Source organism: Bolinopsis microptera, chromosome 2, assembly GCF_026151205.1.
Source record: "Bolinopsis microptera isolate Bmic1 chromosome 2, MBARI_Bmic_1.0, whole genome shotgun sequence".
Classification (NCBI taxonomy): Eukaryota; Metazoa; Ctenophora; class Tentaculata; order Lobata; family Bolinopsidae; genus Bolinopsis; species Bolinopsis microptera.
The window spans coordinates 18,508,048-18,535,939 of NC_087073.1; the positions used below are offsets into that span (position 1 = coordinate 18,508,048).

General features: G+C 38.4%; 3 protein-coding genes and 1 non-coding gene across 5 annotated transcripts in view; 2 read left to right on the top strand and 2 right to left on the bottom strand.

Annotated features, from left to right (window-relative positions):
• Positions 1-27,892, bottom strand: part of LOC134811173 (elongin-B-like) — a 77,796-nt gene that overhangs the window by 27,024 nt on the left and 22,880 nt on the right. The window lies entirely within an intron of this gene.
• Positions 1-27,892, top strand: part of LOC134811163 (tRNA (32-2'-O)-methyltransferase regulator THADA-like) — a 76,972-nt gene that overhangs the window by 17,597 nt on the left and 31,483 nt on the right. Inside the window, exons 13-24 of the mRNA XM_063817899.1 lie at positions 530-679; positions 793-912; positions 8,576-8,701; positions 8,863-8,971; positions 9,090-9,212; positions 9,372-9,439; positions 9,611-9,696; positions 9,794-9,942; positions 10,083-10,304; positions 10,478-10,599; positions 10,754-11,848; positions 11,956-12,112. Coding sequence (XP_063673969.1) covers positions 530-679; positions 793-912; positions 8,576-8,701; positions 8,863-8,971; positions 9,090-9,212; positions 9,372-9,439; positions 9,611-9,696; positions 9,794-9,942; positions 10,083-10,304; positions 10,478-10,599; positions 10,754-11,848; positions 11,956-12,112 — 2,527 coding nt within the window. The remainder of the gene's footprint in view (positions 1-529; positions 680-792; positions 913-8,575; positions 8,702-8,862; positions 8,972-9,089; positions 9,213-9,371; positions 9,440-9,610; positions 9,697-9,793; positions 9,943-10,082; positions 10,305-10,477; positions 10,600-10,753; positions 11,849-11,955; positions 12,113-27,892) is intronic.
• The window catches only part of LOC134811166 (mitochondrial-processing peptidase subunit beta-like), a 96,946-nt gene that overhangs the window by 12,175 nt on the left and 56,879 nt on the right, over positions 1-27,892 (top strand). Inside the window, exon 1 of one of the 2 annotated variants that reach the window (XM_063817905.1) lies at positions 15,454-15,481. The exons of the other annotated variant lie outside the window; for it this stretch is intronic. The gene's annotated coding sequence lies outside the window, so the exon portion shown is untranslated. Of the gene's footprint in view, positions 1-15,453; positions 15,482-27,892 lie in introns of those variants that run through there. 2 annotated transcript variants of the gene reach the window in all.
• LOC134812068 (U5 spliceosomal RNA) lies at positions 1,656-1,768 on the bottom strand. The gene has a single exon (XR_010159887.1). It is a non-coding gene; the product is annotated as a U5 spliceosomal RNA (small nuclear RNA).

Consider the following 27,892-nt stretch of genomic DNA (forward strand, 5'->3'; position numbering starts at 1 on the left):
AAACAACAAAGAGAAGAAGAAGGCCTGCATGAAGATCGCTGAGATCAGCCTGAGGGCATCGTATACCATCTATTTGTCCAGAAACAATACCATATGGACAGATGATTGTGAGTTAGTCAAGAGACCAGTAATAGCATAGTAGGAGCGTAGAATGTTTGGGCCCAGAAAAACATGTTTAATACCGCTATGAACCCGTCATAAGCCGGGGACTACTATGAAAATGATGATGCTGTGTTGTTGAAAGACCTTCGACCAATCAAAGATGTACCCCATCACGCCAAGCAGTTATGCTTGTAGGTGAATATACACTTATAGAGTACAACAACTTTATAACACTCCTCCAACTTTATAACACTCCTCCTACAAAGATAAGAAGGAACATTAAAGTTAATTATTTTCTAGTTAGCTAGTTTGAAATGTGTTTAGTTGTGTTTGCTAATGAAAGCAAAGTAGGGTATTCATTAATTTATACTTTTTATCACATCAAAGTGATAAAACTTGGCGTTTGTTCAGATCCCCAATTCCGCAGGATTTGATGACGTACATAATCAAGAACAACCAGATCCGACAAGTACCGTCTTTTAGGAAGAACATGCTGGATAACATAGAGAAATTCCTGGCTAGACTGAACTTCTCCTGTCCCATTCTGAACAGACTCGTCAAAAACAGATACACTGAGGTAGTTCCATGCGTGATAACTCTTTATTTTCACATAGCAGCCACTATTCAATCATTTTGATGTCGAATTATTTTAGATTTTAAAAAGTGACCTGTTCCAAGACGTTTGTTCAGGAGGACGAATTTGTATCTGACAGAGCCAGCGAAATGTTACAATTTTACACGGAGTTCATCGTTAACTGCATCGAGTTATGTTACAGAGAACTGATGCCATCTGCTTCATTCCAGCGCCAGGTTTGTCCGATTCTTCGTCTTAAGGCTTGTAATTTGTTTTTTGTATTGCCAAGGAACCCTAAAATTGTTGTTTGTGTGCCTCTCACCATGGTCACTTTCACACGAATTACTTTGCGTGGGCGGCAATGTATCGATTCCTATGGGCCGCGCACTGCACGCGTGTTAAATTAGCCTAGCTAGCTAGCTGCCTGGCTAGTTAGCTGGGCCGGCCGTGTAGCTAGACTGTATTATATGAAATATATAGCGGTCTGTTTGGATAAGCTTTTAACTTAGTGAACTTAAATTAGTAAGTTAATTGATTATGGAAAAAACCTGAGAACTGTGACTGGAGCTATTGCAAAAGTAAGGCTGCTGTCTTTATAGTTTGGAGGAACCTCAAACCCTTCCGGATTCTTTCATATCACGTTGACGTGGCTGAGTTTCCTTACTACAATAAATAAGAGTTGGATCGAGACTTGATCCTCGAAATATACTTTATTTTACGACATTTGCAATCAACACGATGCTCATCATTAGATAATTCACTCAAATTAATAATGCTCTGTAAGACACGTCAATTTACCATGACGAATCGGTAGATACTGGAATGCTTACTGGAGTATCCCGGTACTGCTCGTGAACTTGACGTCATCTTACTTCAATATGATGCTGCAGATTTCGCATAACAAACTCTTATATTTGCGGGAAGCTCCTTTGAACGGCAGTGATAGTACCTGCATTTCACTTTCTACAATTTAGTGGAGTGTCCTCTGAGAGGACTACAGAAAAATATAAATGTCTGTAATGTTGCCCCACTGCACGGAAATCTTTAGTAAAAGGCGAAAGATTTATTCGTGATGCAATGAGACCAGACTGTCGATAGAGTGGGAAACAAGCCTTATATGTTATGGATAAAATGTATCCTTGTGTTTGAAATTATAAATACAAAACTCTTATAATTTCAAAATTTTAGTCCTTAAAATCATCCAATTCATGTGATACATTGCATCTAACTGACGTGAAGCTTGCCAGGATCGAACCCCTCCTCCTTTTTGTGTGATCTTTGTATTGAATTGAGTGGCCAACCTAAGGGCTGGTTCAAATGAATCGTTCAGCGGATAGAAGTTCCTGATGTTCTTCTTTACTGCATCATACTCGGCCCTGCAGAGGACAGCTGATCGTTCTCCTATGAAATCCATCTCTGTCTCTGCAGAAGTGGCCTGATTAATATTGATGCACTGCAATCATTTTTTTTGGCCCTTCCCTTGTCCTTCAAAATTTGATTAGATTGGTAAAATCTAATAACAAGTATACATAATCGAGAACGCGAGAAAGGGATGTTGCAAAAATTAGTTAATTCTTTAATTTGCCACTCGGGCAAAAGATGGAATGGGTAGACTTGAATAAAAACAAAACATTTATTGTCCAAAACCCAAGCATAACATTCTTGATTAGTGAGGTATTAAGTTCATCATCATTTTTACTTGGTGTATTCTTTTGCTGTTCGCAATATAGGGCGATCGTAACCGTTGCTTGAACAGTTTTTCTTTTTTTAGCGCCATTCACCCTTTTACTGCTATGTAGTTCATGATCAGCCTTTTATTTCTCAGTCATTCAATATATTTAATCGTCCTAAGAGTACATAAAATTCTAGTGTCTTCTCTCGGTGTTCTTCTCCCTAACAGAGCACATTATTTGGGTGATTCTTGTTCAGGTGTCACATTTCATAACATTTAAATCAGCACACTGATCGGTGTTGCCAATGGATACGAGGTGATAAGAATGACCGGTTCTTAGTGATCAACCAATATTTAACCCTGTTTCTTTATTATTGTTAATTTGTGATACAATAACTGTACCGTGCAGTCATAATTTACGAGAACGAATAGATTTTTTGTAGTTATACTGACTTATCCCGCCTACTTCATCACACTGGTTGAACTACAATTTATTGTTCAAATTTTCAGTAGGATAATACTGATATCGGTCAGTGCTGAATTATTCCAAGTTTCCAAATGATTTCAGGAATATTTGCCATGTACCAATAATCGCATTTTTTACATATTTTAACCTCAGTCTAATAACGATGACAGCCAACTTTTGCTGCAACGAACGAATTAAGAACGTTCTAGTTGTCAGCATTACCATGGGTCTGGTGTACATGGCATTTTCCCCTGCGATTGCGTTACAAAACATAGCCCTGGCTGAAAGCAGTGACATTGAGCTTCAAGTGGGATACTACGCAGCGATAGCCAAGACAGTTGGCTCCATAGTCGTCGTATTTGTGTTCCAGATTGTGTACCAGCGTCTGGGAATAAAGCTAACGTCAGGATTGTTCATATTCTTGTGTACCTCATGTTACTGGCCCATGATATGGATTGTGAACCAATACGTTATTTATGCTGGAGAATTTCTTTCTGGTCTTGGAAGTGGAGCCATGTGGGTGTTGAGTCCGATGGTTGTGATGGACAACTCAAAAGAGGAATCTTCACAGAGAAACATGGGGTACTTTTTTGCAATTAACTCAATTGGAATAACAGTCGGAGGAGTGTGCAACTACTTTTACTTTGAAGGAGTGTCTACCATATCTGCTGGTAACCGGGTCATGGTTTACGGTATTTGTGCTGGAATAACTATTCTTGCTTGCCTCGTCGGAACCTTGGGAACGTCGGAGATAAAGGACGGAACAAAGTTCAATAGATCTACAGCGGTTGACTCTGAAGAAGTCACGTATGTTAAAATTGATGGCAACGAAGAGGACGTGGACAGTGTATTCATAGAGAACAAAACCCCCACAAACAACGAAGAAAAAAATAGAAAATAATTTGGGTTATTCGTTGAAAGAAGTCATTGCTTGGCTCAAGAAAATGGGAGGACGGCTTGCATTTTGGGTACACTTCATACCATTGATCTACTGGTCATTTACCTGGGGCTATATAGAAAAGATATTTCCTACAGCAATACCGTCGATATCAGACGAGAGGAAGTTAATCCCTCTCACGACAGTTATAATGGGAATAACGACCCTAATTGGGTCGAGTACTTGGAATTTGGTTTCAAAGTGGACAAGCCCAACGTTTTGCATAATCATCTCGACTTTACTGTTGCTGCTGGCCATTACCTTATCCGTTTTGATTTTCCCAAAAGATTCTGCCTCTAGCATTCTGGAGGTAGGAACAGTCGAGACTTACTTGCAACCCTCCACTGCCTACGTGGTTATAATCTCAGCTCTGATCGGTTTAGCGGACAGTGCTGTCAGTATCATTTACTTCAATGCTGCAGGACGGCTGTACGGCGAGGAAACATCTCTGGGTTACTCGGTCAATATGTTTGGGTACTACGTCTTTATCATTCTGTCAATGTTCGCTCCCTCTTTTGTTGATATTCACACTTATTGCTACGCTATGATGGTTTCTGTGGTGGCGATGTGCTTTTCCATAACTGTCGGACTCAAGAATTATCTTTAAGTGTTATTTCTTTCGAGAAAATCTGATTTTTTCTCTGTAGACTCAGTGATGCTGCATCGCCAATATAAAGCTAAACTTCAAGTGTCTGTCATCTGAAGTTTGGATTTTGAAGTACTGAATTTTGAAATAGCAATCCACGTCATCGAAGAAACGTTCAATCGATAACTTAAGACTCAATAATAATTTCAGATCTGACAGTTAGTGTGTGATCTGACAGTGTGATCATCGCATCTGTATTGAGAAGAGTTTCTGATATTGATCAAAATATCCTACTAAATATATTGACCGTCCAGGAATTCGAAGTTACATTTGAGATGGATCCATTTAATAAAATATTCAGCACATGGACCCATTCTTTTCATCGATGAGCAGAATTGACAAAGTTCTAACTGGGGGTCAAGGACCTCTTGAATACATAATATGTATTATTTTAGGAAAACAAATTCTTAGATTGTATTATTTAGGCTCTTTATTGCATGAAAAAGTCCTATTTTTGCCTATAAGTAAAAGGTAAAGTCATTTAATAATGATAGTTAAAGCTTACCGTAAATTTTATTATTATTTAGTTTCATGTGAATTTTATGAACAATTTCTAAACAGTCAAACACATTGAATTGAATCGAATTATAAAATTTCGGAACATGAATGAATTTTCAATAATTTAGATGATATTTCAAATCTGTCTTTTATTTCGATCGCTCTAAAAGTAACAAACACATCTAGTGCAGTGTTAGGATCGGCTTTGGTAGGTAGAAAATAGAACTGTATTGCTTGAATGTGTTAACATCTGCTGGTCAAAAATATGATATTTTATAATCAAAATTCTAATAGTTGGGGGGGGGGTCCAACCCGATGTCCGATATGAGGGTTGATGAGGCCAAAATCGAATTCGGAAAAATCGGAAAAATCGGAAAATTGAGAAATTTAACAGAATCGATCTCTAAGACCTCTCAGAAGTGATATAATTCAACCAGAACCCCTACATATGCTATATTGTTATGAGAAAACGAACCAATTGGACATTCCAATAGTATGTTTTATGTGTTTTCCACTTCAGGGGCTAGTATGCTCACTACTAGTTGGAGTTGTCATGTACTCCCAGACCCGAGTGCTTTGGCCTCTTGACGTGAGATCGATTGTTTCGGCTCATTAATTTTATCCCTGTTACTTGTTATTATGTATTAGTACAACACTAGGTACCGGGTTATATTTTGTGGTCCGGTCTTTAAACATACCATACTATCACTAGTACACTGCACCTTAAATGTATAGTCAAGTACATTTGTATCGTAACACATGTTTGGCTGGGGGATCATGTTTTGTGTCCGTTGGGTACTATACCCTATATTTTAAAAACGGACAAAAAGTAGGGCGGACAAAATCGGACAAAAACCGACAAAACATTTAGATCTAGGTAAACTATAGGTAAAAATATAATATTAATCATAAGCTAAAATGTACTAATCTTTGTATTCTAAATGGGGAAAAAGAAGAAACATTGTCAGTCAGTCGAGAAAATTGTCAGTCAGGCTATATGGCAGCTTTGTAGATGTTGTATGCTAGTAGTGGTCCCAGGCTTGCTAGTAGTGGTCCTCAGTCTTCCTCCTCCTTCCCCTCAGTCCTCCTCACCCTCCTCCTCAGTCCCCCTCCTCCTCATTCCTCCTCCCCATCCTCCTCCTCCTTCTCCCCATCAGTCCTCCTCCCCAGTCCTTCTGATAGTCGTCCTCCTCGTCCTTAGTCCTCCTCGTCCTTCTACTCCTGAGTCCTCCTCCTCTGGAGTCCTCCTCATCCTATTCCTCATCAGTCCTCCTCCTCCTCTTCAGTCCTCCTCCTGACTCCTCGTCCTCCACCTCCTGAGTCCTCCTCCTTCCCCTCAGTCCTCCTCACCCTCCTCACCCTCCTCCTCAGTCCCCCTCCTCCTCAGTCCCCCTCCTCCTCATTCCTCCTCCCCATCCTCCTCCTCCTTCTCCCCATCAGTCCTCCTCCCCAGTCCTTCTGATAGTCGTCCTCCTCGTCCTTAGTCCTCCTCGTCCTTCTACTCCTGAGTCCTCCTCCTCTGGAGTCCTCCTCATCCTATTCCTCATCAGTCCTCCTCCTCCTCTTCAGTCCTCCTCCTGACTCCTCGTCCTCCACCTCCTGAGTCCTCCTCCTTCCCCTCAGTCCTCCTCACCCTCCTCACCCTCCTCCTCAGTCCCCCTCCTCCTCATTCCTCCTCCCCATCCTCCTCCTCCTTCTCCCCATCAGTCCTCCTCCCCAGTCCTCCTGATAGTCGTCCTCGTCCTCCTCGTCCTTAGTCCTCCTCGTCCTTCTACTTCTGAGTCCTCCTCATCCTATTCCTCATCAGTCCTCCTCCTCCTCTTCAGTCCTCCTCCTCCTCTTCAGTCCTCCTCCTGAGTCATCCTCCTCATCCTCCTCCACCTCCTGAGTCCTCCTCCTGATTTCTCCTCCTCCTGATTCATCCTCCTGAGTCCTCCTCCTTCTCCTCAGTCCTCCTCATCCTCCTCATCCTCCTCAGTCCTCTTTTTCCTTCTCCTCCTTCTCATCTTACTCCTAAGTCCTCCTCCTCAGTCCTCCTCCTCCTCCTCCTCAGTCCTCCTCCTTCTCCTCCTCCTCAGTCCTATTCCTCCTCCTCAGTCCTCCCCAGTCTTCCTCCTCATCAGTCCTCCTCCAGTCCTCTTTCTGACTTTCTCCTCCTCCTCATCCTCAGTCCTCCTCCTCATCCTCCTCTTCCTTCTTCTCATTCTTATTCCTCCTCCTCAGTCCTCCTCCTCGTCCTCGCTCTCGTCCTCCCCCCAGTCCTCCTTCTCTTCATCCTCAGTCCTCCTCCTCATCCTCCTCCTTAGTCATCTTCCTCCTCCTCAGTCCTCCCCCAGTCTTCCTCCTCATCAGTCCTCCTCCAGACCTCTTTCTCGTCATCCTCAGTCCTCCTCCTCATCCTTCTCATTCTTCTCATTCTTATCAGTCCTCCTCCTCAGTCCTCCTCCTCGTCCTCGCTCTCGTCTTCCTCCTCGTCCTTAGTCTTTGCGTCCTCTTAGTCGTCGTCCTCCTCCTCCCCGTCCTCAGTCCTCCTCCTTCTCCTCCTTCTCCTTCTCCTCCTTCTCCTCCTTCTCCTCCTCCTCCTCCTCCTCCTCCTCACCAATCCTGCTCCTCTTCCTCAGTCCTCCCTCTCCTCTTTAGTCCTCCTCCTCTTCGGTCCTCCTCGGTCCTTCTCCTCCTCCTCAGTCCTCCCCAGTCCTCCTCCTCAGTCTTCCTCCTTCTCCTCCTCCTCCTCAGTCCTCTTCCTCTTCAATCCTCCTCCTCCTCTTCATCAGTTTACACAATTTATTGTTACAAAAATGTTTTTAAACGCATTTGAGTCTGTAACATATTGACATGTTACTGTTACTGACTCAAAATGTGCCCGAGAATTTTGTTGTTTAACAGAGTCTTACTCTCCAGTACTATGGAAAAGTTGGTACATGATAAATAAAGATTTTGACAAATAAAGTGATTTTCATCCCTTTTAATGTTATTAAAAATTGTGTAGACTATTCTTTGTATCTAACTGAGGATTGGAAGTTTGAGAAAGGACCATGGTCATTAACCGTGCTACCCATTTCTGCAGATAGCCTGTTACAAATTGTGGAGACAATCTAAATCAAAAGTTACTAAAGTGTTCGCTATTTGTTACGATTGTAATTACCAACCGTACCTCTTTCAATTGTGGACCGGGGTGGATGTTTCTGTCAAACAAGAGTTGATACGACAATGTGTTGATTTTCGGACGAAACAATTCTTGTTTGGAACAAGAAACCATTTTGGGATTCTGGGACCACCACCAATCGATTTCTTGTCATATTTAAGTACAGAAATAGCTACCTATATCGCCTAGAAACCTCAGAGGGAAGATTTAGATTTTCCCGATTTTTTCCGATATGAGGGTTGATGAGGCCAAAATCGGGATCGGAATGATCGGAAATGATCGGGTTGGACCCCCCCCCCCAATAGTTACTAAGTTACTACTAATTAATACTAATTACTTTCTTCTTGTTAGTAAGTTACTAAGTTACTAAGTTACTAAGTTACTGTAGTTACTAAGTTACTGCTACTAGTTACTAAGTTACTGCTTCTAGTTACTAAGTTACTGCTACTAGTTACTAAATTACTGCTACTAGTTACTAAGTTACTAAGTTACTAAGTTACTAAGTTACTAAGTTACTACTATCCGCTACACGCAGGTCACCGTAATCGGAGTGCTAGAGAGATTCTACTCGAGTCTGTGTCACTGCAACGTAGCCTGCCTCACTCAAATTAACGAGGATAACCTGAGAAAACTTGTGGACGCTATCGCTTCTCCCTTTGAGGTGATATTCCTATAAATCTTTTTCATGATATCAGCAAGTTTGTCATTTTATCGTTCTTGTAAAGTTTTTTCAACGATTGTAAGCGAAATTCTGCCATTAATCGCTTAGAAAATCTGTTGTGGCTTTAAACAATCAGCAGTTTAAATTGTGATTTCCCTCAGAATGTCCGTACATCAAGCGTGTCCTGTATCTCATGTATTAGGAATATTCCCGTGGAATGTCTGGTAGTGAACATGAAGAAGGTACTAGCTAGCATCTCTTCTCCTAAAGGTATGTGCATGATCTACCAATCTTGGAGTTCTTAACAACTCTCAATCAGCTAAATTCCAATGTCTGTCATCAAACTCGGCCAGCATTCATCAGAATACGATAATCATTAACATTCCAGGTGTGAGTAGTCAGAAAAACAGCACACTGTTCAGTTTCATCCTCACCAAGACATTAGAGGACACCACCCTAACTCCTCTCAGCATTACAATGGATAGTCCCTACAGCAACTTGTTCACCAGAGGTTTTTATCTTCAACATTTTTACTCTGCCAAGTGCTATGGCTTATCTGCTTATGTGTGCAAGAGTAAAATGACGACATTGACAGCAAAAGATGACAAGTTAATTTGAACGTTGGTGACAAATAACCACGAACCACTTAGTCAACCATCGATATTTTCAGACATTTCGGAGGACCAGAGTTTACTCTTCCAATGGATAGTTGGCTTTTTCGCAATCTTGGATCATCAGGTGTGACTTAGAATCATCTGTGTTCTGTTTAAAAAAATATTAACTTATAGTATGTATTTTCGTGTTTATTGCCAGATGATAATCCACTCTGGATTCCCCGGAATATTTATCAGTATCATTATATTATCATAGAAAGATAGAAGATTATTTAATAGCTTAAAACTCTTCCAGATAAAAAAGGCTAATGAAGGGTTGATGGAAGCTGCTAGAACAAGCCCAATATTCCCGTGTTTCAACCTACTGGACGTTACCCTCAGGTAAAGTTACTAGGGTTGTTACAACTCAGACTCTATTTATATACGTCCAGAACATGACGTTAGTCTCACAATGTCAATACTTTACAACTCTTGTCAGAGAGGGAGATCTAAAGATAGACCTGAAGCCTGGAGAGCAGGAGGTTGTGATATCTAAACTGTTAGAGTACAGTCAGCAGCTGTGTACTTTACTTCATGAACCCATTACTGATGAGAGTCCCGAAGGACTTCTTTTAATGGGCAGCATTGGTCAGTGGCTATCTAATAATTATACTTTATGATAGTAGTAACATCCACGAAATTACAGATAATTTAACATAATGCCAGACGAATTCCTCTTAAAATTCAACAACTTTGTTCCCTGATTTCTCATCCTCAACTATCCTCAGAATCTGGGGGAGGATCGTGTGGGCCCCAGCTGCTCCTCTCAATGACTTGGAGGACGATGCAAAGTGTGTGTAACTGCCTGGTTACCCTGGTTACCAGCTCCGTTACCACTCCTCAACATGATCTCACTATCGGGCTCTACCTAAAGAACTTGCTTCTAACAGTTCGACATCATGGTGTATTTGAAAACGTGCACTCTGCTTTTATCGCATACTCTGCTACTAGTAAGATACATTTATTTTTAGCAGCTTAATCTTCTTCTTCAGCGAAATAGCATATATTAACTTCTGCATCTCTAATCTCTATACTATCATATTTTGATAATTTATTGTTGCAGCTTCTCCAGTACTCGGTTTTTTTAATAATTTAGCGTATCACTAACCCTATACAATCTCAGTGTGGGATAGGAAGAAGGATGTACTGCTGACCTGGTTAGAAGAGGTCTTGTGTAGAGTTGAGAACTCTGAGAACGATATGAGTTATACGAGACGCAGCGCTGGTATCCCCTCTATCATGCAGGTTAGGGGGAGGTTAAAGGACACATCCTCTTGTGAGGCTGCTTGTTTGGGATTTGTTAGTGGCAGAAGAATTGATAGATTGCGTATCAGGGATTCTTATTTACAACGTAAACTGTCAGATAAACATCTCGAATTATAGTTATCTTCTATTTCAGGCGATTCTTGTGACAGAATCTGGTCGAAACGGAAAGCCATACTTCCGATCCTCCATGGAACGTCTCTTGAACGTCTCAGAACATCAGACTCTGGTAACAGGACGTATCCACGCTCTCAACATCCTACACACTCTCTTCAAAGACAGTAAACTAGCAGAGTACGTCGTACCTTTCATCGGGAGAGCATTCGAGATCTCTATAAACGGGTTCACCGAGCGACTGTGGTCCTTGAGGAACGCATCGACCATGATGTTTTCCGTTCTGACTGCTCGGTTATTCCACAATCGTCACAGTACCATTAGACAGATCACTGATGCCACCTTCTTCACTCTGTTTCCCAACCTGCATCCCTTCTTCGTGAGGGAGCTGAGTAAAGCTGTCGAGGAGGAGAAGTTGTTGTATTATCCTAGTTTGTATCCGACTCTTCTGATCCTACAACGGATAACCCCTTGTCAGCTCACAACTGGAGACCCTAACTTGTCTCTGTCTCATTTTGTCGAGGTAATCAAGAAGTTGTCCCTCAGTGGGGTGCTAAAGACAAGGAGTCTAGCGGCGGCAACCCTATCTTCAATAATATCTGGTTCGGAGATGCAGGAGTTTGTGATAGGGCAGATACAGTCCTTAGAACGGGACATGAAGCAGAACCTGTTACATGGTACCTTGCTCCAGGTTAAACATGGACTGGTAAAGTGTTCTGATCTAGCTGCGGTATCACGTGATCTGGTCAGAAAGTCGTGGTTGTTAACGGACAACAATTGTCCTTTCACAGCTGCACTGTATGTCGAGAATCTCAGTAAAGCTACCACCACATCAGACAATTCTCCGGAACTAACTGCACTGACCCAAAAGGCGATGAGCCTCTTAAGATCACCACATCAGCTCGGACCAATGTACACACTAAAAGAAGCGTGTGTAGAGTTTATCATGTCTCTACAATCCTCGGAGCTAGTGAGAGATATGATGTTGATGAAGCAGGGCTTCCTCTGTGAGATGGTGTTTAAAACACCGGGTGTTGAGGAGTGGTTACGATTGCATGCGGAGGATATGTCGGATGTTTCTGAATGGGGATTGAGTGCTGCGCTTCACATCCTGAAGGTTTGTTCTTTCCCTTACTATATACTGTATATTCGCAATACATGCCTCAATTTAAGGCAGTTGTTAAACTAACCCTATCATTATTTCTTTAAATTTTTATTTTTCAGACGGGATGCGCGGACGAGAATTTCAAGACAAATATCTACCATCACGTGATCTCGCTTTTAGAGTGCAACCGCAACCCCAGTGTTCGGACTAAAGGTCTTGAGATATTGTCATATATCTCGAATGTTCCTTGCCCAGAAAACGCCTTACGTGTTATAGGTTAGTGGGTACAATGAATTCATCATATTTTGGCAACATATTCATTACTAGAAACTACTAGAAGTGTTGTTACGATGGTCGGGCAAATAGTATGTACGTTTTATTTGTCAGAAAGAAGATGCTCGTGACTCCGTGACAACGATTATTTTACTCTCATTCATCGTAAATATTTCGGAATACTACCGTGTTCCGAAATCCGAAGTCCATTTTATAGCAGGTTGACTCTTGAGCCAAATAATATGCTGACTAGTGTCTGCTATAAACTTATAAAGAAATAGCTAACATCAACATTTTTAAATATTGGACTTTGGAATACTTATGTAGTCACTAGTCTGTATTATGAACCGTCTATTTTAGGTTCGGCAAATCGTTAACATTTAGAGAATTTGCCAGTGGGGAAAATATAATTTATTCGGTGCAATTCTCTGAATTTGCCATGTTAGCATTCGGAACTTGCGAAAGCAATTTTGGGTTGGATTAGGATACTACCTAGCTAATTAAAACTACGGAAACCAATCGGTTTAATCTGAATATACCGGAGATCGTAATTGATATGTAAATGGCTGACGCTCATGATATGTAAATCTAAAAATTAGTAAATGGGGTAAATGTCAGAAACGTGGTGGTTGAAGCTTGGGTTATTAAGGCACGGGCACCTGCTATGGGCTCGTGCTGGATAAGCGTTTTGTGGGACATTAATTGTGGTTTATACTTTGTTGTTGTTGTTGTTGCTGTATTTTCGATAAATGTTTTTACCAATGTTTATTTTTCAACTGGAAATAATGTTTAAAAAGTCCAAAGTTTGCCTGGTCGCTGAAAGTTACTATACTGTATTGCACAGAACTGACCCAGAGGCGGGTAAAGCATCTTCATGTTATCCTCTCGTGGGCCACCAGGTCCAGCCTCTCTTTAAAAAAAGAAAAAAGAACTGTCTTTCTTCAGGACCCATGGCCCGCATGCCAACATGCATCTAATGCATTACCGAGGAAGAGTGCTTGTAAGCGGTGATAACCGGTTCAAGTTGGCCTCTTCTGGGATTTATTTAACTAGAGAGTAGAGGTTAAGAATCAACATTTTTGCGGTTAAGGGATTTATAAAAACTTATTTATAAACTTTTACCCGTTATTATGACACTATTAGTCATTATCATTTTGGATATTTCTCATCATAGTTATGCATTATGCCCAGTATTCATATCCTGTAATATCAACTTTCTTACTTTAAATAAGACATCACCCCATTGATAGTCGAGGTACGTAGTATAGGTAGTTTCATAACCATTTGCATAATTATTAACTTATAACCATTGTTAACTTATTAACTTAATATATTTGATAGTTATAAATAATCATGTTGGAATTGTTATATTAGTAATAATTGTTATATTATATAAGTTATTGTTATATAATATATATATAAGTTATTGTTATATTAGTAATAACATAGTATTGTATGAATGGAGGGTTGCTAGCCACAAGTCTAGGGCACCTCCACTGGTACTCACTACTCACTACTCACGGTCAGCTACTTAAAAATAAATATTCATCATTCATTTGCACCAGAACCCGGACGTGACCTGATTTCGTTCATAACCCTATATATAATATATAATATATATATAATTATGTATAATTATGTATAATTCATGATTAGGAACTTAATTTGATTCGGCGTTTAAATGATTATTACCTTTTATTGAAATGTTCTTCTTTTCTAAAATTAATGTATCAGTACCGAACTTGCTAGCGCAGTGAGACTGTTCTCGGAATTCAGCTGCATTACATCTAACGGCAAATTTTACAAATTTATTAACGTGCCATTTGAATTATGTTCCATTTTGTTCTATTTAATTACCCCCCCCCCCCCCCCCCCCCCGCTTAGCATCATAATTGTACTGTAAATATTCAAATTACAACAACTGGTCGATTCATTAGTTCACCAAAATGTGAACCTATAAAAAGTAGGTGAGTGATGTTCATCATACTTCCTGAAGATTTGATCGTTCGTAATCGTCCTGTTCTATCATTAGCCACATCTAAATCTAGATATTTATTGTTGACAAATTATATAACATGATAACAATTTCCTCTGACACGTCATATTGAAATGTCAACTCATAATTGCAGTTTTCTGAACTTCTAGTTGACCTTGATCAGTTTTATCTGTTTTAACTTTTCATGGGCATTTATTGTGCTCGTTAAAAATTTGGTCAGTAACAGTTTCTGTGCTTTCTCGAGCTTTAGCCTTTATTTCGGCTTTAGTATTACCTGGCATACTTTCAACGCACATAACTCCAAACGCGAGCCCGCAAGGTGAATGTTTATACGTCACCGTTTGCCTTGTAAAACAAAGTTCATAAGTGGGTCAGAAAAATGGGTTTGAAACTGATATTTAAGGAGTGTCTCCCAGCTGATCTTCGTTTACATATACTAAAGGCAGCTCTGTTTTTAAATTTCGTGTTAACTTAGCCGCCGAGTATATACTATAATTTATGTTAATATCAACTTTACAAACTCTCTCTCTATCTCTCTCTCGGTTAAGGTCAACGGTTTCTGACTTCCTACTTTAAGAGGGAAGCCTTCTCGCCGTGCCCACAGCATGCAACAAACTCAAAGACAGTAATAAATTTTCAAAAATTATTACAGTAATTACAGCAAAATTTTAAAAATCATGTCAGTGTGATCTTTTAAAATCAAAATGCAAAGATGATACTGCTATAAACCTACAATAACCTCTCCTGGCCACAATACTAAGTCACCAGTTCAGATTGTCTGTTCAGCTCAGCTACAGTAAAAATATACAGAGTTCCAGGCATAAATATCACAATGTAAATTACCTATAATATGATAAATATTTAAATCAAGAGAAATATAGAGTAATTACAACTTAAGTTGTCATAATTTGTGACATCATCAAAACTGCTCAAATCATTTATGAGACCAGTTTTGAATTTTGACATAAAATCTAATTCATTCGGAATCTACTGCTAAGCTAAAATATCACAATATAATTTTGGTTCTTATATAGAAAGTGAAAAATTATTTAACATGCACTAAAGGCTATCAACCATTTTATTTTGCATTCAGTCAGTCTCTCGGTTGACAGATTTCATATTTAAATCGGATCGATAGTTCTGCAACAAGGGGTCAGATTACGCGTATTCCAGGATCCGGTTGATGTATCACAGGTAGCAACAGTTGCATCTTCGTTCATGAGAACATAATCTGGGTGACTGCAGCGGGCAGTCACTTTGTAATCTTCAGATCCCGGTATTTGTTCCTGAGGATCCATTTTTCAGTAACATATTTTTATATAGTTTTTATATAGTTTTAAACTAATTACAACACTACAAATCTATTACATTTATTGAGAAAATTTTGTAATGTAACGCGATGGAAGTTCTTTAAGCGGGCAATTCCAGTCCAAACCCTGGATAAATGACATAAAAGATTCGTTTTCACTTGTTTGCATGAAAAGCATTAATATAACAGTAATAATAGTAAAATTAATTCTTATTGTTTTATAAAAAGTTATCCATCTTGCATCTTGCCACTAGATAATACCTCTACTAATACAGTGTTGGGTGGTGTAGTTATAGGTCTGCAGCGTAGTTTTATCTTCAGTTCTGTTTCTTCAGTTACAATATCTAAGCCAGAATCGAACCTGACCCTAAAGGTTCATTAGAATTGGGTTATCGATGATCAATCTCAAGTATAAAACTAGCATCTGCATCATCTGCAAATAAAATGTACGTGAACAGATTGCAGGAATCGAGAAGAAATATTTCATGTAGATATTTAATACCGCTATTTGTAATTGCCACTGGAAAATGCTCCGAATGTTTTGTATTTCTTGAGTGCCTTAATTTGTTTCAATAAAATTCAGTCCTTACCTGAAAGCATAGTTGCCTCCATCAGAGTAGTCCACTTCATCAATTTGGTATGAGATTTGAAATGGTTCGAATTCACTTTCTCTTGTAACGACCACTGGAATTTCTCGACTCCGCCCTGGGAGGAGACAATTTATACCTAGCGAAAATCAGCTTTTTCGACTCTAGAGTTTAGACCTTTTACCTGTTAGAATAGTAAGCTTTGTAATTGTTAACATAGCATTTATTAAATCGCCAAATTTAATAGAGATTTTTATTTATCTTTTTTTTTTTAAATTGATTCAAACATACCCATATGATGGAGATATACTTTCTTTGGTTTATTAGGTCCATCAATTTGCGCTGATAAAGTCGCTGGCGAATTCTCAGAAACTGGATCTATTTTGGAAACTGTTGTGGTCACCAATTTAACCATGATTGGATCACAGGTCTGTAGTTTGTCTGATAACGCAATCACCGCCCTGAACTCTGAAGATTGAATTTGTCAATTCTGAGATTTAACTCTCTCTTATTATTCTTTGAAAAGCTTTACTTTGAATCTCTCATTCCTCAGTCTTTTTGGGTATTATAAGAATTATATCGTTTGATAATAAAAACAGTATCTCTAAATGAAGAGATATATATATATATTAATCGTGTCCATACCCTAATGTAAAAGCTTCTAACAACCTGTAAAATCGATCGTATTGATACGATTGATATATCTCTTTATTTAGAGATACCCTCTTTATTATTAGACTAGAGTTATTAGACTAGAGTATTGATCAATACTCTAGCCTAATAAAAAACTCTAGTCTAATAAAAAACTCTAGTCTAATAAAAAACATCAAACAACCTGAAATATCAGCTTCCTTCACATTTTGAACGAAAAGCATAGTCGACATGACACTGCCATTCAGTTTAGATATCATAGATCGGTAACCAACCGTGGGTACCCTTCTCCATTCTTTGTTGCCTATTTCTAAAAAGCGATGTAATATGTATTTGTCTGAAGGCTACAGCAATGTTAAAATATTCTGGAGATTTAGTATTTAAACCTGGGTCTAGACTCATCTCGAGATGCGAGATACAAATTTTTTTTGCACAAATTATTCAAATCATTTATCAAATTTTCGCAACTGACAACTTATTTTCACCTTTACGATGCCAGCCGATTTTGACAGCATCAGTATCTTTAGCTGTGAAGAATGTTGTTAAGATGACCCGTTTTCCTATGACTGTCCAAACTGGTGTAATTGCAAATGCCTCTCCTGAAAATTTAAGAAACAGGTCACTCACCATACGCTGTTCCGGTAAAAGTTATATTACTGCAAATCATAGCTATACAGGATATGTAATTTAATTTCATCGATATGCCTAACGCATTCGAGCATGTAAATAATTCAGTTGTTTGTGGTTGACTGGTCAGTTTTTTAACAAGACACGTGATTTGATAATCTTACATATGGGGTATGTATTCTGAGTCCAATTCAATTGTTTTCTAACCTTGAAATATTTGAAATATATTTAAGAATTAGGTCTCTCATCATACACTGACAATCTTTCGGTAAAGCTTATATTACTGCAAATTTGAAATTATAGCTATACTGGATTTGTAATTTGCCTATGCATTCGAGCATGTGAATAATTCAGCTGTTTGTGGTTGACTGGTCAGACTTACCTAATAAGTAGACTTCTCTGGTAAGATGGATCGAGGGTAACTTTTCAAGGTTTACCGAGTAATTGAATACAGCATCTTTCAAGTGAAGATCATCTTTCTTTGTTGCTTTTGTCAGCGAATTTGGGCTGGGAACAACAATTATTTTTTTCAATTTTTATCATCATATTATAATGTCAAGAATCCAATTTGCTTGTTGCTGATTTCTGATTATAGGACACATGATTTAATAATCTTACATGATGTATTTATTTTCCGTTCAATTCAACGATTTTCTAACCTTGAAATATTGAAAACTTCAGTGAAAGCTACTCCGTTTGTTAGATTTTCAAGTTTCGTTGATACGCTCACAATGTCTAACTGAAAAATGCAGCTTTATGAGTTTAAATTATCACTCTGTTTACGAAGTCTTGGTAAACAATCGAATATTTTCCAAACTTTAGCTGCAGTTCGATATAATTTGTTGATTTTGTTACATACCTGAGGGATGTCCAAGTTACTAGATATTGGGGGAGATGGAATATAAGAAACTAAGGTGATCACAGCTCCTGTATCTGGGGTCACTATCGCTGATTCGGTATCAGTTGTTATCTGTATCCCGTTCAAAGTACTTGTTGGTGGCTCTATCACAAATTGTTGATTCGTTATATTGGTTATATTGCTCCCCGCCCCATGTCCTGCAAAGTCGAAGCTTGTAAGAAATTTAACACTTTGATAATGTTACTTGGTTTTTGTTTCGTTTAGATAAGTTATATCTTATGTTTAGGAAATTTGAACTTAGATAAAGTAATGAAGTTGCTTATACCTGTATTATATTGCGCTACACAATTAACTGTTGCTCCTTCAGTTGCTGTCGAGTGAGTTGTGTTTATATGCCAGGTGACCCTTTCAGTTGAATTGACTTTATCCGAGATTTCAAACAGGATAACTTTGTTTTCTTTACTGTAGCCCAATCCCTCTCTGCTTACGGACCTGCCATCCAACATCCACCTGAGACCATTTTAAAAACTCATGTGTGAAGAACAATGTTTTACGAAAAGAGATTGATCTTGGCTATAATGTTAAGGTAGGATAGTTTACTTTCAGACCCACGCGCTATAAATTACTTTAACCCCCCGAAATTTATTTTCGATTTCACAGAACTACTGCAGTTTGTATATTCATTACATACCTCAAGTCAATCAGAACTGAGAAAGTGAGATTGAATGGAAGCGAGCAGGTGATAGTAGACTTTCCTCCTGGAAGGCCCATCACCGAGATAGGGCTCTGACTGCCGGTGACTGGAACTTCTGTTATTATCAACTGATTGCTTTTCTTTAGACGCTCTGAGAAGGCATTCGTTAATTTGACTTAACAAGATACTTTCTCATTCATTGAGACATATATTGCTATGGAGCAAGGGATTGGATCAGTATCAGATAATGTACACATTATACTAACTAGAACTGTGCTAACTAGAATTGTACTAACTAGAACTGTGCTAACTAGAATTGTACTAACTAGAACTGTGCTAACTAGAATTATACTAACTAGAACTGTGCTAACTAGAATTGTACTAACTAGAACTGTGCTAACTAGAATTATACTAACTAGAACTGTGCTAACTAGAATTGTACTAACTAGAACTGTGCTAACTAGAATTGTACTAACTAGAACTGTGCGCGGTGTAGTAGCATCTCCAGGTCCCGACTGTGGCTCGGTTTACTTCTATTTGTATCCGTGAAGTCTTTGGTGTGTTAACAGCATCATCTCTGAGCGATAGATTTGTGATCAAGGGTTAATTATTAATTTAAGAGTAAATCAGCCAATCTTAAGTAATTTGATGCATCAAGAATCATTAATTGTTACCTGCAGAATTGAGCTGAACACGGTACATTTTGATGATTCCATGAGAATGATCCTTCCTCGATAGCTTTGAAGTAGTGACTACATAAGGCGTTTATCATATAACCAGTGAACTCTCTCACCTTATCTGCCGGCTCCAATGTTAAATCTGACAAAAAATGTTCATGTCATGAATTTCTTTTGACGCCTTCTTTGACACAGTATTTAATTTGATTTAAGATAACATGACTTTCGATTTTTTCGACAAACACACAATTTTGCTTCAGGTAGAGTCAAAACGAAACAAATTCCCATGTTTGCTAATTTTGTGCGTAAATTTTAAATTACCGTTCACTTCGATTATTGAGATAAAATAATGCTCCTGCTTGCTCTTCACCCTACAAGTGTAGGACATGTCTTCAATAAGAGAATGTACCAGTAGACTTGTAGTTGTAGTGGTATCCGGCGCGGTCTCTTTCTGAGTTCCTGAGATTCAACTATAATTCAAACACTCGAAATATTCCTGCGATTTAATTTAATGTTTGAGGTTGTATTAATATATCCGTTAAAAAATTGTAATACAATGATGTTACCTTGAACGACTCCAGTTTCGTTGTACCAGGCAAAATCTAACTTATCAGTAGGAGATATGACCAAGCATTTCACTTCGGCAGTTTGTCCAGTTCTCACGTAATCATTCGTTGTGCTGGACCAAATAAAATAATTATACGAGTTGAAGGTTTATATTTCCGATTTAGGATAACTGGCCATTTCATTTCACAAAGAGCATTTTTTAGTAATGATTCAGTTTATTAGTGATTTTCTGACAATGGCCACATACTTCTAATTGACTTAAATAGCCAAACTCCTTTTTTGATTTTCCTTTTAATTCTAACCTGACTATGAATGTTTTGAGGTATGCGAGCTCATTTCCTTGGGTATTATCCTCACCCACTGTGACCCTACATGTGAATATCTGGTCTCCTGCACGTGTCCCTTCTCCTGAGATCAACAGTGTTGATTCTTGCATCCCATCTTTCAAGATTCCATTACTGAGGGAAAAATTGTGAAATTAATTATTAAATTATAACTACATTTTTATATTCTTTTGACCAATGACATTTATCTACCTATTTATTAATAATATTTGATCTAGAGATGCATTTAGAATGCAAACAAACACAGTTTATCCAGATTCCAGATAACTTCATACACCAGTAAACTTTACAGGGTGAAACTGCTTGTTAACATTTAAGTTAACTGAACCCCCTCCCCTTTCACCTCATTTACCATTCAATATGTTTGCAACTAACCTCACAATAAAATGTAGGTCACTTGTTTCTTGTGAAAAACTATCACCACCACTGTTTATCCAGCGAAACTTTATCATGGTAGTTTCAACTCCTGATATCTTGCAAGTCAGAGTTGAGATGGTTCCGGCCAATACATCGTAGCTGCTCGTTTCTAAATCTGTAAATTGGAACAAATTCCAATGCTAAAATTGGTAAATTGACATATTTAACAAAATTCGAGTAAAACCCGAAAATCGCAATAATATTCATAATCATGTTAGAATTGTGTAAGAAGTTAGAACTATCAACTATACGAAATGTTTCATTTCTTTTTTGAAGACGGAGACACTTAACTCAAACCACGCTACCAATTTTTGGTCACAGTATTCAAAGAAGACAACTTATCTGTGACATACGAAAAATGTTGAGATGGATGTGTGTATCAGAGGGAGGCGATGTGGGGTACTCTGCAGATTTTACCCTACAGACATAGTCCCTGTCTGATGTTACTTGGGAACCAATCACCACAAGTGTGGCAGTTTGGGAGTTGTTACCAACTGCTGTTAGAGCTGTATCGTGAGTACCACTGGAAGCTACAACGGTTCCTTTCAGTATCCAGGCGACACTCACACTCCTGTTTATTCCACTGATAATACAGGAGACTGTTGCTGTAGTTCCAGACTTTACTTCAGCGTGCTTTACTTCAACATCTGTAGAATTGTGGTTCTTAATTCTAAAACTTTCTTAGTCAGTTCATTTTGGATAAAGTAAGTATTAAATGTTGAAAACCCAATCTTATATGAACGATCCCTTCAAAATCTAGTTGACTGTTTGTCAATCAAATGATATAAAGGTGTTAACCTACAAAATAAATGACTGACCGTAAACATTAAGGTGGACGTCAAAATTCTTGCTGTCTGACTCAGTGTTTTGGATTGAGGACACAGTACAAGTGTATGTTTTATCGGAAGTGACTGCAGGTGACAGGACAGTCAGGGTTCCCGTTTGACTGTCAGTTTGTGGGTCATATGATCCTGAACTTGAAACATATTCATTCTTGTCTCCTTCTGCATATCCAGTCCATTCAATGGACATTATCTCCGTGATTCTTGTAATCTTGCAAGTGAGTGTTGTTTGTGTGTTGAGGAGCACTTCTCTGCTTGATACTTCCACAGCTGAGGGGAAATTGCTAAGATGTGAGAAAATTAGACCTTAATTTGTCGTTACTAGTTCACTATTGACGACTTTCAGGCCTGACTAAAGATTAGGAACTTACCATAGACATTGAGTGACAAGGGAGTCTCGGAGGGCTCAGATGAGGAGTACTCTCCAGATGTGACCACACAGGTATACTCCGTATCCTCTTGTGGGTTGGTTACTGTCAGGGTTGAGATCTGAGTTCCATGATTGAGTTCCCCTTCAGTTGTTCCTCCTTGTGTTTGTCCTCCTTTCGTCCAACTCACCGTAGCTTTAGCGGACAGTCCAGTGATTTCACAGGAGAGGACGCTTTCTGTACTTTCAAGAGCGTCTTTATCCGTAGCTATGACACCTGCAATATGAATGGTAAGACCTTTTATGTTCCTGTCCATCTGAATTTCTTTGGATCATGATCAATTTTAATAGTTTACTGGCTTCATCAGTTTTACTTAATTTTCTTTACCTCTATATTAAATATAAAGAAGTATCACATTATCAATCCTTCGCTTTCCCATTTTTCACAATTTTCAAAATTGAGTCGACGCTTAATATATCTATCTTTAACTAACCGTAAACTTCTAGTTCGATAAGTTTTGTATAAGCCTGTGATTCTGTATAACTGTTCGAGCGTATAACACAAGTGTAAACTTTGTCTAAGTCAGGGGTTTCCATGTCAGTGTGGATATTTGTCAGTGTGGATATTTGTCAGCTTACCCATCATTGTCTTAAGTCAGTTGGAAAATAAGATCAAATACAAGAGCTTACTAAAAACGTAAAGGTTGATGGTCTTTGCTTTTTCAGCTTCATCTGGATAGCTTGCTGATGTGACTTCACAAGTGTAAGTCGTATCGGAATCAGATGACAGTATCTCCAGAGTGTGGGTCTGAGAATTTGAACCGAATGTTCCTGCTGTTTGAATTAGTTCGTCATCATTTCCGAGTATCCGTCCTTGTTCTTTCCAAATCATTGTCACTGGTGCAGATAATAGGGTCACTGTACAGAAAATAGATATTCTCGTTCCCCTGCAAATTTCTTGATCTTTCGCAGCATGTATAACTGAAATGTTAAAACTTTAATTGGCTTTGTCAAGCTGCCCCCCCCCCCCCCCCTCCGCCCCCCATCTCCGGATATATGGAGCTGAGCAGATATAAAGATATTTTTCAGAGGTTTAAAAGTAAGGTATATCACAAAATGCGACAGTCTTTGAAACATTTCCATGAAAATTGTTAAGTAGTACATTCACCATACACTTAAAGATACCTGGACAACTTTGGGTGTTACAACTCTGACTATCTGAAGATGCTCCTGAACAACTAGCACCTCCGTGTGCAGGAGAAGGGTTTGTACATGTTCTGTACCTGGTATGTGTTCCTCCACCACATTGAACTGAACATTCCGACCAGACCTCGTATTCACTCCACCCTCCGTTCACTAGAATGGAGATGATATAGCTGTGTGAATAGGGTTTTATATTTAAATGACAATTCTAGGTCAGTAGGAGTTATCAACTCCTGGCTAATGTGGCATTGGCGGTTTCTCATTCTGGCTGAGCGTAAACTCAAACTTGATCACCTGGACAGCTATGGGTGTTGCAACTATGACTATCTGAAGATGATCCTGAACAACTAGCACCTCCGTGTGTTGGATAAGGATTTGTACAAGTTCTGCTTCTTGTTTTTGTTCCCGATCCGCAAGTCTTTGAACAGGTAGACCATGAGCCGTATGAACTCCAACCTCCGTTAATTCCTTCTAGAGTTCAACAATGTAGGTACAGTGTAATATACGATCAATTTTATGTTGAGTACCTACTATACACTACAACACATACGCTTTTACTTTTAGCAAAATAGGTACTTTATGATACCTCCCCCTACCGCCACTTGTATAAACAAGCGATGTAAATGGTATAGTATATACATTTAATTCTGGACCACATCTCTACTATAATTCAGAGAATTATTTCTGTACACTGTACACTTTACGACCGCCCGCGTGCAAATTAGCTAAAAAGCAAAAGGTTGCAAAGTAACCATGGTAACGAGGGCCAGGGTTGTTACACGCACGTGCACGTGCAAAGATTGTTAAAACGGCATTTTATTGGTTTTGTTACGTTGTGTGTGTTTTATTATTTAGTGTGAGCAAAATTTTAATCGGCTGTATCTTGGGATATTTTTTGACGCGATTTAAACTTACTAACAAAAAGTACTATTAGTTTCCTCCCTGTGACCACGGGTTTTCTAGTCTCTACTATAATTCAGAGAATTCTTTCTGCTGTCTGTACGTACACTGTACGACCGCCCACGTGCAAATCAAATGAAAATAGGAATTTAGGTAACAACCAAAACGTTCCATAGCAACGGTGTTTTAATGCACACATGCACGTGCAAAGATTGTTTTAACGTCTTTTTGATCGGTTTTGTGGTAATTACGTTGGGATGGATATTTTTTGATGCGATTAAAACTTTCTTTCAAAGAATACTACTAGCTTCGTCCCTGTTACCACGGGCTTTCTAGTTTTATTATAATTTCAATCAAAACTATATTCGTATTAACGAGCAAAAAATTGTATGCGTCAAAAATTCTTTATAACTCACTTGTTGAAACCAGTCGATAATGTGTCACTGCATCATCAATAAAATTAAGGTTCTGTCCAAAATTGTTCCACTGATCATTAGATACGCAACTTAACATCGATGATGACCGGCTAAATTGTCCAACTAGAATATCACCACAATATAAAAGGAGTTCAGTTGAAGTCTTTTTCAATCTCCAAACTCTTTGATTGGAAGCTGGTACTGGAACATTCGATATATGGCCATTAACACCACATGGCATCTGAATTAGAAATGTGGAGCTAGAACTGTCTGTATCGAACTCTATGTGGCCTCTAATCATATCACCGTGGATATCAAACTGCCTAACTCCTGATACTATCATCTCTAGGTCATATACATCAAAGTCGATAGTAAAACTTCTTCCTATACTCGTCCATGCCACTGCAAGGTGTAATTTTAAAGCTAGTATAACGATGCCAATTCCTGTACGCTGCATCTCATGCACTGAGTTTGACGTTTCCCTGATAAAATGATATATATAATATAAAATGATATGTATAATATATATATAATAATCAAATAGTTTCAAACTTTTAGAAGCAAGTATGTAAGAAAATTCATCTTATTCGTTTTACAAGCAGCGATGTGTATGCTAATACTGTAATACATCTTTCGACTAAAAATTTTCTTTAACAAGTGTTCCCCCTACCCAGGGGATTTATTTTAACAACTATTAGTATCTATACTGATAATCTCAATAAAATGTCTGTCTGTGCGTGCGTCTGTGTGCCTGTAATTTCCGACCGGCTTAATTAAGAAAACGGTAAGAGTTATGGGACTTGTTTTTTCGGTTTAGTTTACACAAAACTCTGACGAAGCCAATAAGCAAAGCTTTTCTAAATCGGCTGGTGGTAAGTGGTTTAATTGATGGTTTTGTACCCCAAATGTGATACTAAAGTGTCTCACTCTTTCTCCCACTCTCTCACACTATCTATCACTATAATGCGGCCGCTTTTCTTTTGTGGATGGCCGCTCAATTTTCCGATCCGCGATGGCGTATTATATCATATTCCATACCACCTGGGGACCCCAGTCTTTACTGTTTATAAGCATGCAGATATGGCGGAGTGACAGGCCGAGCGCCGCCCAGTTAATATAATTCCATATTGAATTTTAAAATTGTGTATATTTCTATGTAACCATATCAATATGTTTATTGTTTATGCAACCTGACACGGATCTGTGCAAAATAGTAATACTAACTCAAAATAATAATAATATGCTATCTATATCAATTAGTCCCTAGCGGGATGCGTACATGGTGAAATTAACAATGTACTTGAACAGTTCAGCATCGTGCGCCAACAATTGTTTAATTCAGATTATCGCGCAAAATAACTTTGTGCAGGGCGCAGGCAGAAATGTGGGCGATAACTGGGGGGCGAGGGCACGTACGCGCGCACGGTCGCAAGCTACCATATACAAAAAACCTCGTTCGCTAACCCTTGTCCTTGACTCTTTTGTGCCTTCGGCACTTTGAGTCATTACATGGATCGGGAAAAAATTAAGCAGTAAACAAAGTTGGTTCCCAATCAATCAAGCTTTATCTTGCTGCATATCCTAAAAATTTCATTAAGCTCTGTCCATCTCATTAAAAACATCATCTCATTAAATAAAAGGATCTGACAAAAATGTAAAACCGTGTAAGACTAAGTTGTACTTGTATTTTGTAACACGCCTTGTAAGTTGTAACACGCCATACCTGATTTGAAGACGCTGTTTTTTACCATTTCATCATACCGAAGTGATCTGGGGAAGGCCTTATAGTGGGTATCGATTTGTTGATTAAAGAAGACATATACTGAATGATAACTCATTCTTTATAACCCGAAATAATTAATTCTTGTTTCGGAAAGATAGATTAGACAAACTTAGATCAGATAACTTAATCGAAGATTATTTCTGTGACTCTGTGACGCTGAAAATAAGATACAAATACAGTTTCATTACTATCAGTGCTGTCTCTTTTATGAGTTCTAGAAAACCTGCTTAAAATCTAAATTTGTCGAAAGGAGGGCCTAGTGAGCATATTATGTGACATCAATATTCAATTGTCATCAATTGAAAACAACGTACAACTGCGAATAATAAATATTATTTATGACGACGCTAAGGTCCTCAGACTATCTCAATATACTGATCAAATATTTCACAATCATTCGAAACAACGAATTACGAAGGTACGACAGAAACAAATGCTTCAGTTTTGGAATTAGAAACAAGAATTACACATCACAGATTCAATGGTTCCTACAGTCGGACAACGAATTACAAATCGTAAGTTAAATAACAATGATTCATTTCTGGCATCATCAAAATAATGTGCTATTACCGGGCGGATGAGAGAATAATGCGATACCATTGTGCAAACTTTGAGCGGACGGTACCGGTTGCGTGCCAATTGTGTTGTAAATCTTCGTTATTATATTATAATACAGTATATGTGATGTTCTTAAACGTGATGAAGCAGTCGCAGTTCCAGGACTCTACGGCGTGAGATTTGTTGGTACAATACTATTTTGTAGTATAGTGTTTTCTATTATCAATGCCTAATGGATGTGAGTCCATTAGGCTTAAACAAATGAGTGATAACTTTACGATACATTCTTGTTCATACCATGATCCCAACAACTTTATAATCACCTCTATCTAGAACTAGGTTTTAAGAACATAGAAAATCCAAGTCAAATCATTGATGTTATTCAATGAAGAATTAAATTAAATGTACAAGAGTATAGTATGCAATTTGATATAAAATCAACAATAACCTACAAGAATGACTATTGACCACGACAATAAGTTAGCAGTTCATACTTCATAGTGTCTGTTTAGCTCAGTTTACTGCAAATGTATTATTTAAAGTCTCATGCATATAATATAATATCACAGAATAAATATTTAAATCAAGAGAAATATAGAGTAATTACGACTTAAGTTGTCACAATTTGTGACATCATCAAAACTGCTCAATTCATTTATGAGACCAGTTTTGAATTTTTCGTCAAATCTAATTAATTCAAAATCTACTGCTGAGCTTATCGAAATAAATTTAATTCCGGTTCTTATATAGAAACTTGAAAGATTATTTAACATGCACTAAAGGCAATCAACCATTTTATTTTGCATTCAGTTATTGTCTCATTTGACAGATTTCATATTTAAATCGGATCAATAGTTCTGCAACAAGGGGTCAGATTACGCGTATTCCAAGATCCGGTTGATGTATCACAGGTAGCAACAGTTGCATCTTCGTTCATGAGAACATAATCTGGGTGACTGCAGCGGACAGTCACTTTGTAATCTTCA